At 41.5% G+C, this 12,909-nt stretch overlaps 1 protein-coding gene across 1 annotated transcript in view; it reads right to left on the reverse strand.

Annotated features, from left to right (window-relative positions):
* Window positions 1–10,439, reverse strand: part of LOC117401327 (A disintegrin and metalloproteinase with thrombospondin motifs 10-like) — a 35,419-nt gene extending 24,980 nt beyond the window's left edge. Inside the window, exons 1-2 of the mRNA XM_034001921.3 lie at window positions 10,067–10,439; window positions 2,748–3,137 (exon numbers count right to left, since the gene is read on the reverse strand). Of these exons, the coding sequence (XP_033857812.3) occupies window positions 2,748–2,865 (118 nt within the window). The 5' untranslated portion in view covers window positions 2,866–3,137; window positions 10,067–10,439. The remainder of the gene's footprint in view (window positions 1–2,747; window positions 3,138–10,066) is intronic.
* Window positions 10,440–12,909: the final 2,470 nt, after the last annotated feature.

The raw sequence follows: 12,909 nt of genomic DNA on the forward strand, positions 1-12,909 counted from the left end.
ATAGAAAGCCATTATTTACATTATATTTTTGCTTGAGTGTCTTGAAGTTATGGATCAAGTCTATTTCCAGCTGTTTTTTTTTTCTTTATGACCATTGCTATTTCCCAGTTCTGTGGTACTATTCAATCAAACCTCTTTGAAGGCTCTGTTCAAGAAGGGTTGTGTGTCCCTGTAAATAAAAATGCTGCCTCTGCCGCTGTTAATATTAGACATCAGCCGTCATCTGGTGCCTCGCCTACCTGCCTTTGCTCTGCAGTGAATGGTTATTCCACAACAGCAGTGCAAAGTGGCCGATCCTACAACCACCCCTCCATCTAACTAGAAGAGCAAACTGCTTGCTAATCAGGTTTGTGCCGCCGCTGCCAGCTCTTCTTTTATTCCAAAGCCAGACACATGGCACTAATAGGATTACCCCCAGTGGGCTTGCATTTAATTAGGCAGTTCTCACAGCCTGCACCTGAAGCTCCATGTTCCTCGCCCCTGCCAAGCCCCTTCTTGGTTACCAGTGTTTTTTTTTCCACTTGGCCAGTGCCAGAGCCTCCCACCTGGGGTGGAGTTAATCCGGGGCTAGAATTACAAGGGAGCCAGCTGAGTAGCACCACTGCCTCGGAAACTGTCTTTAGTGCTGCTGGGATTGGAATATCCAAACAAATATCACTTCATGTGTGTTTGCAAGTGTATCATTAAACTTGTACAAAGTTGCGTTTTGTATTATTATTATTATTATTATTTATTTCTTAGCAGACACCCTTATCCAGTTATACAATTGTTACAAGATATCACATTATTTTTACATATAATTACCCATTTATACAGTTGGGTTTTTACTGGAGCAATCTAGGTAAGGTACCTTGCAGCAGTGTCCTCCATTGGGATTGAACCCACGACCCTCCGGTCAAGAGTCCAGAGCCCTAACCACTACTCCACACTGCTGCCACTGTTATAGCCTGACAGACGTTTGGCATACAAACGTCTTGTATGTTATACTGAGGGTTGATGGCTGCAAAAAAGCTATTTTTGACCCCTGTGAAGTAGTCTTTTGGCTAATGTCAGGGTTATCAGGGCACACTTGGTTTAGTGGCATATTTTCAAAGCATTCACTCCTTAATTAACTATACTATAGCCATAAAAGGGAACTCCCTATTATTTTGAAGTCACAGAGATCCTTTTTATTATTTATTTCTTAGCAGATTAGTTGTGTGCAATTATTCAGAAATGTCACACAGCTTATATAGGTCTAATATATCACATTTACATAATTTGTGTAATGTATGCCAGTGTGATTTTTACCTTTCAAAAAGTAAATGCTTTAAAAATATGGCACTTAGTGTTGACGTTATGGGTGAATGTCTTTATTCCACAGCAGAATTACAAGGTGCATCATGGTGACGTGCAATGTGTTCTTTCAGATGGTCTCATTCTTCAATTGAGACTTTTCAATGGAAACATGAACCCAAAAAACCTTTAAGAAGTTCAGATTTGAGTCCTCGTCTCCCCCACTGAAGGAACACTGCTATCTTTATTTTACTGGAGACCTCATTAAATCCATTCCTCCCATTCTGTAAAAATAAAAAGCTCACCTCGTGAAAATAAACAATGCTAGGTCAGACTTTGGTTCAGTTTGTTCTAGGCTTTAAAAGAAGGAACCCTAAGCAGGCCTCTCAAATGGCATAGCGCCCCGTGTATATACTTTCCCCAATGAAAATAGCCTTTTCCCCTTATAAATCCCAGATGTTTGCAGCTGGACAGAATCTGTTTCAGAGGTCGGCTTTGGAGGGCTGTCAGAATCTGTCTTAATCCGTCTTGCCTTGCTGCCTGACGCCAGGTTTCCATCTTTTACTAAGACTGGATCACAAATTGAAACCGGTCCTGGCTGCTTCCATTGGTAGCAGAGGAGTGCAAACAGATTTGAATTGAGACTCTGTCAGTCTCAGTTAGTGGGCTGGCAGAATATGGTCTCTCTAACTCGCTCTGAAGTTGACTAATAAGCGCTCCAATGCGATCCATATGGTTTGATTTGGAATTGGACAAAACTGTGATGAACAATATTTTACCTTTGTGTAACGTTCAGTTGCACACTGCATTGTAGACTGCAGATGTAACCATCAGCTATAAGATGAGACTTTTACAGACTGCTTTCACAGTATCAATGGAAACAGCTTACTGGGGTGGTTTAATTGTTAACACCCCCTGTCTAATGCGGTTTCTATTCATTATGAATTTAGCAGACGCTTTTATCCAAAGCGATTTACAGAGATTAGGGGGTGAACTATGCATCAAAACTGCTACTGCACTTACAATAGGACCTTGGTTTTACGTCTCATCCGAAAGACTAAATTGCATCATTAAGGGTTAGGTACAATCACAGTGTTGTGTAACATAATTCGTCTTAGCTCAGTCACAGAAAAAGAGAGTTCTTAAAAAGATTTTATAACAGTAATCATAACAAGATGACTTAATGCAATCAACATGACAATATCTCAGCATTATGTCATTTGGAGGAAAATACCGTACCTACATTTCCAATAAAGGAAAGTCTACATCTTTTCCAGTTTTAACAATTATAACCAACTCAGGCAAATAGCAGCCTGTATAAGAATTACTCATGGCAGTTTGTTAAACCCTACTGTGGCAAACCTGGAGAGTAATTTAGAATTTTTACACTTTATTAAAGTTTTCAACAAAGCTACAAGCGACAGGCATTATTTAAAAAAAACTAAAAAAATTGCATTTATGTCGCTACCCACCTTGTGACTTAAACCTTTCAGTAGTCTGACTTCCTGTGACTTCCGTGGCAACCATGGCGACGATCACAAAGCACGCTACAGTCCTCCAAACCGTTTCCATGGTTACTAATGCTAGCATCAGTGCTGTCCCAGGCCGAGGCTCTCTGTCCCAACATGTCTTCCACCCCTGACCTCTGCTCACAGAGACGATGGCGTTCTCTTCTGTTCCATCGCGGCGGGCAGGCCCTTCCTTCGCTGCAATCGTGCTGTCTGCACACACACACGCACACACACACACACCCACACACACGCACGCACGCACGCACGCACACACCGTAATGCAGGGCTGGTGAGGCAACGTCTTCTGCACGTGATAATCAAAATCCAATGGGCCTCATAGCGTTCTCCCTCCTGCAGAAGAGAAACAGGCTACTGTTAATGCCCACCAATATGTGTTTCATGTACTATGTGTCTATAAAATGGGATTTTGCTGATTCAAGTGTTTACTAAAGGTAAAATGCATTGTGGGTTGACCATATGTCTACAAGTCCAACAGGGCAGGCCAGGTCTTTTCTTTAAGAGATGCAAGACTACAAGTACCAGAATGCATTGTGATACGAGTTTTAAAAACTGTCCCGGTAATCCTAGAGCCATGCTACTGTACATATACGCTGCCTGTCTACCCAACTGGATGTGGCATCGCCCTGGTGTGGGGCACGTTCTCCTGGTATACCCTGGGTCCCTTGATAATTTTAGGAAGCCAAATGAATGCCACAGTTTACTTAAGCCTGGTTGCAGTCCATCCAACAATGCTGCACTTGTACCCTGATGGCAATGGCTACTCTCAACACAATAATGCAGCCAGAATTGTGTGTAAATGGTCAAATGGACAATTAATGTACTCTGGTGGATCTGCATGACTTCAGGGTACAAACTAAAAAGGCAACTCTATCCATTTTTCTTTTGTGAAGTAATTTGTATTTAGTCACTTGTGTAGTAATGTTAATGTTAATAACTTTTTTTTCTTCCTTTATCAAGTTGATATTATTTTTTGCAATGTGAGGTTTGAGGAAAGCGAAGAACAGCCACATCGGCCAGCTGCCTGGCTGCCGACCAACTCCAGGCAAAGGTAATCGGAAGCAGATGGGAAATGATTTGGCTCCGGAGGAAGGGAACGTCTCTCCTCCTCCGGAAAGGGGACTGAGCTCCAGGGCTCGGGAGGACACTGCTCCCTTTCCCAGATTGCAGGCTCAGCTGTTATTCCCATTTCGGAATTAACAGTCAACACTACACCGTGGCAACTTCCCTGACTCTATACGCAATTTTATATACCAAACTGACACACTCTCTTTGTACAGACATTATAAACACATGCTTTATTGCATGTAAATGAATGGTATCCCTGAGATGTATTCTATAATGTATTCAACAAGGGCTGCATATCCCTGTTGCAAGATTTTTCATTTGGGCATAACAGGCACATGTTTTGAAACTCACAGTATCCCCGCACCCAGAACATGTCCTGTTTAGGTATATTATTGAAATGACCAGATGCCCTGGTAAATCTGCTCTGAACTGGCAGCAGTGTGGAGTAGTGGTTAGGGCTCTGGACTCTTGACCGGAGGGTCGTGGGTTCAATCCCAGGTGGGGAACACTGCTGCTGTACCCTTGAGCAAAGTACTTTACCTAGATTGCTCCAGTAAAAAAAAGCCCAACTGTATAAATGGGTAATCGTATGTAAAAATAATGTGTAAAAAAATAATGTGATATCTTATAATAATTGTAAGTTACTAATAAATAAATAATAATAATAATAATAACTGATCTCACTTATCACAGCTGAATAAGTCATCCCGGAGTTTGTAGGTTTATTAATAGGAGTTGCTCATGCAGTTTTAAGGGAGGAATCACTTATTTAACGTCATAATCCTGGCTCCTGATCATTTAAATATCACACTTAACTGAAGGTAGTTCTGAGTGGGTGCAGGGCTAGTGGGAATTTGAAGCCATGTAAAGAGACAGCAGGCAGATGTTGAATTACAGCTGAAAATAGGTGCTCGGGTTGGCCTGGTGCTCTCCGTATGCAACACGGTACACTGTCTGCACTGGTCCCATGTCCACCCATAACGACTTTGCAAACGTGTTTCGTCATGTCATGTATTCAGTACTGTACTGGCTGTCCACGGTCACCCTACTCGAATAGGGAGTGGTTAACATGTAGAAAACAGAAAGTACTGATTTGAGGAGAAACCTCAAAATGGAGCAAGTTAACCAGTGGAGTACCACAGGGATCAGTATTAGGTCATCATATATTCCTAATCTACATTAATTACTTAGATTCTGGTATAGTAAGCAAACTTTTTAAATTTGCAGACGACACAAAAATAGAAGGAGTGGCAAACACTGTTGCAGCAGCAAAAGTCATTCAAAATGATCTAGACAGCATTCAGAACTGGGCAGACACATGGCAAATGACATTTAATAGAGAAAAGTGTAAGGGACTGCACGCAGGCAATAAAAATGTGAATTATAGGTACCATATGGGAGATACTGAAATTGAAGAAGGAATCTATGAAAAAGACCTAGGAGTGTATGTTGACATAGAAAGGGAAGCTATAAAAAAGGCCAACAAAATGCTCAGATATATAGTGAAAAGTGTTAAATTTAAATCAAGGGAAGTAATGTTAAAACTTTACAATGCATTAGTAAGGCTCTAGAAAGAGTACAAAGAAGAGCAACCAGAATTATCCCGAGTTTAAAAGGCATGTTGTATGCAGACAGGCTAAAAGAAATTAATCTATTCAGTCTTGAACAAAGAAGACTACGCGGTGTTCTGATTCAAGCATTCAAAATTCTAAAAGGTATTGACAATGTCGACCCAAGGGACTTTTTTGACCTGAAAAAAGAAACAAGGACCAGGGGCCACAAATGGAGATTAGATAAAGGAGCATTCAGAACAGAAAATAGGAGGCACTTTATTTACACAGAAAATTGTGGGAATCTGGAACCAACTCCCCAGTAATGTTGTTGAAGCTGACACCCTGGGATCCTTCAAGAAGCTGCTTGATGAGATTCTGGGATCAATAAGCTACTAACAACCAAATGAGCAAGATGGGCCTAATGGCCTCCTCTCGTCTCTCTTTCTTATGTTCTTATGTGCTTACTGCCCCTGAGCCCTACAGATAAGGGTTTCTGATTGTTATCTGTAACACACTGGGGTTCAGTTGATCTAAATAGCGCCTGATCTAAATACCACCATCATAAAACAGTTATAGTAAAGCCATCCACAGTAAAAGTATTACATGGGCAATTTGCCCACAGTGGAAAATCAGGTCCTTTGAGTCTGAAGGATTTGCCCACAGGGGAAAAAATAAGCTGTAAAGAAAGAATGATCCACATTCAAATGTTTAAACATGTTCTATCAACCAGCCAACACTGGGCTTTTCTTAGTGTTTTCATTTAGAAAGAATCATTTTTTTTAGCTGTCAAAATGTACAGCGGCCCCTCTGCACCCTAGCTGTACCCCAGGCTCTCTCATACCATTTCCTGCTGGGCCTGACTTCCTTTTATTTTCATAAGCTCTTTTCTGTATTATCTTCTATTATTGTGTGGTTTTTCAGAGTTTATTGAAATGGTTTTCATTAAAGTGCACATTTGGCTAATTTAGTTTTTAATGCGTATATAGATGTTAGGTGACCCTGCCAACAATTCCACTCCTACTTGCTCTAACTGTTCTTAGCACTTGGCATAAGCATGATTCATTTTTCACAATTTTCACCCTAGCTACTGTGCCAAAAGTATTTTCGTATTCGGATCCATCGATACACCATGGTATCGTAGCAGTGCCAGTGTGCAATTCACTAGGATCAGAACACAGCATTGCAACCAGGCAACTACTGGTCGTGAGGACACAAGGAATCTCAGATAGACAATTACTGGGCTAATTAATGTACATCAATAAGCATATAAATAACCTGATCAAGGCCCATTTCAGCAACAGGTTGTTGGGGGTTTTTTTTGACGATTTTCACACCGAATTTGGCCCAAAAACATACTGATTTATACCAAGAAATCCATTGTAAATAAGGAATTGTTTTTAGTGTGATATGGGGCTGTCGGTTCTACGCACTGTAGTGCTGACACAGGCTAACTTCACCACTATTACACATTCACTCGGACAGCTGTTGGCATTCACAGCAACTAGAAAGAGATGGGCACGCTATTACCCAGTATTTTTCAGGAAAATTGGGAAATTTGCAAGGATTCTTTACTTTTCTTTTAAGTTGTACATTTTATACATAATAAAAAAACGCCCGTAAAGACATTTGATGTGCAAGCCACTTGCTCTTGAAATGTTTTATAGTCTCTGGTTCCTCGTTACTGAAAGCAGTATTTGAGTGTATCCCAGTGCAGCAGTATTGAACTCGTTTCAGTCTTCCACCACCGGCAGGTCATTCTGGATTGCACCGAACAGGACTGAAGAAGCCAAGCCATGGGTCAGAAAATAGCAACTGGTGTTGAGTGAGCGCTAGGCAGCTACAGTCTGCAGCTGCTTTTATAACAGAGCACTGAGGGCCAGTGCAGCCAGAGGCTCTTTGGAAGCGGTGTCAAAGAGAGGCGCTGTGCTTAGGGTTTGGATTCTAAAAGCTCCGATTGTTCAATCGGAGGCCTCTGGGACTCTCTTGGAAATGAGTTGTTACAACTCATATAAGCACAGACTTCTTAAAGCAAAACTAAGACTGCCCTTACAATTGTTTACCACAGTAATTTTCCACATACTTTGCCATAGTTCATCATGGTTTGTCATGTTTTACCATACCTCTCTGTGCTTTACAATGCTTACCTATGCTTTACCGTGATTTTATTATGCTATATAGTTTGAGTAATCTATATTAGTTAAGAATGGGATTCGATCAGTTCCCTATACCTTGGGCTACAGCAAGCAACTGGGCAGGCCAATCCAGCTTCATGACTTTAATCAGGATGGTGCTGCACTAACGCGGGCCTGCAAACAGTAAACTGTAGCATGGTAGTATACGCTTGCCCCAGGAAGAGACTGGAGCTCTTATATACATGCGTGCAGTGATCTGATGTCGCTGGTCTGCGTGTTGCATTTAGTATTTCATAAGAAAGACAACATCTCCTAAAAAACATTGCCACCCCTACCGGCAGGTGTAACGGGCAGTGTTGCGTGATACACTGCAGTCACAGATTGTGTCCCGTCCCTGAGCTGAGACGAGGTAGACGCTCTCTTGCGGTGTGTGGGGTCGCCAGTTCGCGCCCAGCCTCTGCCCTGTCATATTGGTGCCATGACCAGCATGTCATAGATTGGCTGCAGCTGATTGAAGAGTGCCCCCTACTGACCACCGACAACACTACAGTACCTGGTTTTCCATGGTGGGCACCCATTCAAGTACTGCCAGGGCACAACGCTGCTTAGCTTCTGAGAGCAGCCTGCATGGTGCTAGGCATCTGCAACAGGTAGGGCAGATCGTCAAGCGGTCAACAGTCTGGCACAACCAAATCATTAAGTAAATCACCTGCAGCTGCCCCTCTAGGACACTAAAGTAAATGAGTGTTGAATCTGGGATTGATCCCAACAGAGGCTAAGAGGTTGATAAGGGAATATCGCCGAAGCAAAATTCTTCAGTCGTGTTACCCATATGAGTTAATATTGTGTCAAAAATTCTACAATAGGAATTTTGGCCCAACAATAGTGTACTGTAGTACTTTTCATGTTTTATGGGTAGTAATAAAATGGTTGCTGGTTCAAGTCCAGTTTCTTTGTTCCAGCCCAGCCCTAAGTACAGTGTTCGATTTCAACTTCAGGATTACTTCTCAGGGCTCTCAAGATAGCGGTCACAGCCACTGCACATTATCATAAGGTTAAAAAAAAGAATTACAGACATTGGACAAAGATCTAGAAACACCCACCCTAACACAATTTCAGGAGGGCACTGACTCGACGCAATGTCTTTAAATGGCCCTGCAGAAATACACGGTCATTCCTCTAATACCGTCAGGGTATTTGAAGGCTGTGAACCATCAGCAATTTATGCAGTCTTTAAAATGGAAGCACGTGCCAACCAAGCATCTACTATCAGCCCGCGATCATTGAGTTGTTATATATTGCACACAATTTCCCAGGGATTCCATTTGCATAACAAATTAATCAGGCATGTAAGGGACAGGCCACTCCGAAGTATGTGCTACATGTGGCAGGTGTCATTTTTTGTTGACCAAACCCTGTGCATAATGAATCCCCAGATCCCCACAATAAAAATCATACCATATTTTAAAATGAAGTTACACTAATTCAAAGTTGAGTAGGGTTGACTAATTTAAACAATGTTCAAGTTAACAAGACCATTATAAACCAGTCTGACTAACTGGCTGCTACTGGAATCTGCACATTGTTATAAAATAAGGGCCGGGTTTCCAGTATTTCAGCGGTTAAATAACGGTTCCCATGCTGGTCCACTCCCTAACAAACTAAAGTTATGAAAAGTTATGGACAAGTGCCATGTGACCCAGACTTCCTGGCCGCGTGCCACAGAATCCTTAGCAGATCTCTGCCTGAATGCATACATATAATTATACGCTGCTAATTAAATTCAACTTGTGTGTGCGCGCGTTTTTAACAACTCAAATCAACCCGGCACCTCTCATGAATAGCACTATTGTATAAGTCAAACGTTGCTCTGTGCATTAAATACCTTTAAAAAAAAATGCTGAAAAAAGAAATGTATGGCACTGTAGGGCTTTACTTCATATTTGATTTTACAGTGCACACCAGTCTGATATTTTTTTTTTGTTCTATTTTTAATTAAATCACATATATTGCTTAAAAAAATGTCCACATCAACAACACACCTTGTTATAAACCGGACATAATTACTGAGCTTTTGGTGTTGTTTATATTTACCATTTCAAGAGTTTGCAATGAGATGTAATTTAGGCATTTCAAATTGATACTGTAAAGCTCCGCAATTGCATTACCAAGTCACAGTTTAACAATACGTGTCGGTTGCAAATGCAAGCCAATTATATTGCATTGCAAAAACGTTATATGCTTATATATATATATATATATATATATATATATATATATATATATATATATATATATATATATATATATATTAAAAAGTTCCTTGTGCTGTACTTTTTAAGTACCCTGGCACGATTTGACGTCGCAATACCAGTGCAATTAGCGTGCAATAATTCAAACTTTACCAAGCTAACAGAAATGTCAGCGGCTTGTGTTCGGGTTAAGTCGTTATTTTTCACAGCGTTTAAAAAAAAGTTTGAAACAATCTATATTAAAAATGTATCCGCACCTTTTCTTCTGTGTTTTTTCTGGAGCGGCAGCAGCTACACAGTACAACGACGATCGTCCAGTCAGCTTCTGTTTTTTCCCCTTAAACGCTCCCTGCTTTTTGCAGCGCAGTGTCTGTCTGTGCTCAGGCTGAAAAAGGACACTTTCCCGCAGCTTGCCTGCCTGGATTTTTCAAACTTCTGAGAGCGAGTTCAGGAAGTGAGCAGTAAATACACCGGAGCCCAGCGTGCAGAGATCGGCTTCCAAGTTCTTTCCCTCGCCACTGGGAACCCTGCCAAGATGAGGGGAAAAAATAATAACAGACGCGGCCAGACCCAAAGCGATGACATCTTTGGAGAAGAATAAACTGGGTATCTCAGACGCTATTTTAAATGCTAGCGACTGGCAATTTGCAGGAATATATAGAACGTCGATATAACTACCAACTGTACTTTAAGAAAAGTTTGGATTTTAACAATACCCCTGTCAAAAATACTGTCCAAAATAACATGTGTATGCAATAGTATGTATATTTATATTTATGTTGAATTATGTGTTTTATTACATTTCATATTTTATAAGACGTTTTGTGTCTCCAGTTTTTGCACTAAAATACAGTTCTTAAGTGTCTGTTTACTACAATGTACATAGTTTGGCCTTCTGTGCACCCCACTGTATGGTATGAGATATACTGTATATAATACCATACCATCAAGGAGGCAGTGTGGTCCAGTGGTTAAAGTCCAGGGAGTGTCACCAGAAGGTCACCAGTTCAAATCCCACCTCTGCCAGTGACTGACTCACTGTGTGACCCTGAGCAAGTCACTTAACCTCCTTGTGCTCCATCCTGTGGATGAGATGTTAAATCAATGTCCTATTGTAAGTAACTCTGCATATAATGCACAGCTCACAGCCTACCTCTGTAAAGCACTTTGTGATGGTGGTCCACTATGAAAGGCGCTATATAAGAAGCTAGCATACCATACAATACCAATGTCATGTATATAGTGTCCTTCATGTGCAAGCATCCAAAGGCGCTTTACCAGAAAAATGTAATAAACAGCAAGCCAAAGGAGCTCCATGCTGCTCGCTGGTGTAATACCAAATCAAAGAGAGGTGTTCTGAGCTTAGATTTGAAATATTGACAGGCTCAGTATTCCGGAATTCCAAAGTGAAGGAACCTCAAGCCCTTGAACCATTTTTATTAGAGTTCTCGTTCATTTGATCTCAAAGTATGAGCTTACAGGGAATAAGTAACTCACGCAGACTGGCAGGGCCAGAATCAGGGATAGCCTTGTAAGTGAGAAGCAGTGTTTGAATGCACTGCTTCACGAGAAGCCAACGTAGTGACCTTAAAACTGGGGAAATGTGGCAAATACATTTAGTGTGTGTCAGTGTTCTTGCAGAGGCATTTTATATGAGCTGCAACCTGTTCAATGAGGCATCAGAGAGACCAGCAAGGAATTACAATAATCAGCCCTAGAGGTTACAACAGCATGAATCTGTCTCAGCATCAGCCTGGAACAGCACAGGTCTCAACCCAGCTATACTACTCAGGTGCCAAAAAGAAATAACTGATTCCAGGCATTTGAGGCAGAACAGTTGTGAAGAGGTGGAGCGGTCGTGGCCCGTGTAAGGCTGTTGACGGGGGTGGGGGTGCTCGTGAGTTAATTCGGTGTGTGTTCTAACCTGGACACCTTGAGTTCTGGATGAGAGTAGCAGCGTGATACAACAGAGGACATAAGCACCTATAACCATCAAAATTACAACTGAATAAACTATGGCACGTCATTTTACTAAATATACTGCATCTAGCATTAAACAGTTGCTGTAACTGTATAGCAGTGGGTGCTCTGTGATTGGTGCTTTTTAGTTTCTATCAGAAGACCAGGAACAGAATTTTACTTTCAATCACATGACCAGAAACAGAATTCTGAACGCTGTTCCGGACCATTACGCAACAACTTAAAACCTGGATTTAGACAGTCCGACACGGGACTGCAGGTGCTCCCAGAGGGTCCCGTGGTCCACAGTGTCAAAAACCCTGAAAGATATGACGCCTGTCCTTTTAAATCCTGTAGAATACTGGGGCTATTGAGCCTTTGCTGTCATGGGAACATCTTCCTTTTGCTTGGTTTAGAGCGCCCTCTGCACAGAGACAGAAGAAAAGCACGTCAGTCTATTTCCTGCAGTCCCACATCTACAGTGGCAGCTGTTAGAAAAAGCCTTTCACAAGCTGCAGTCTCTCAGCTTATAGCGGAGGTACGAAATCGATGAGATTCCTAGTGTTGAGAATGTGTTTGATTTCCTGTGGCTGATCCAGCATGTTACATACAGTATATCTGTGGCAGGCAACTAGTACTGCAGAGCAGCTCCTGAACTCTGGGGAAGGCATCGTAATACAAGCTTATCAGTAGATACAAAATAGTCTGTTTGTCTGTGGAGTAAATTCAACGTGGCACCAGTTTGTCTCATTTTTGGTTTAGCCCGCAGCGTGGGTCTTTTATCTGTTGGAGGAAAGCGTGTAATTATACACCCACTCAGAGCAATTAAGGACAGGCAAAATATAGCACTGAATACAGACCTGTGTGGATAGCAGAGGTACACCAAAGACCTCTCGCAATTATATAAACAGTCAACTGTAACAACTGGCTTAATTATAAGGCAGGGCTATATGCAAGTACAGCATACAGATATAGTGAACATGTTGGACCAGGTACAGCATGAGGGTGTTTGTAAGTAGGGCTAATTGAAGACCCAAAATGATCATTCATGCATGCACCCTCTTCAAAAAACAAAGACCTGGGAGTAAATTATAGCAAACTTAAGAAGCTTGCCCAGTATTTCAGATTTGAGAGAATGTCA

The sequence above is a fragment of the Acipenser ruthenus genome, chromosome 49 (genome assembly GCF_902713425.1).
Source record: "Acipenser ruthenus chromosome 49, fAciRut3.2 maternal haplotype, whole genome shotgun sequence".
NCBI lineage: Eukaryota > Metazoa > Chordata > Actinopteri > Acipenseriformes > Acipenseridae > Acipenser > Acipenser ruthenus.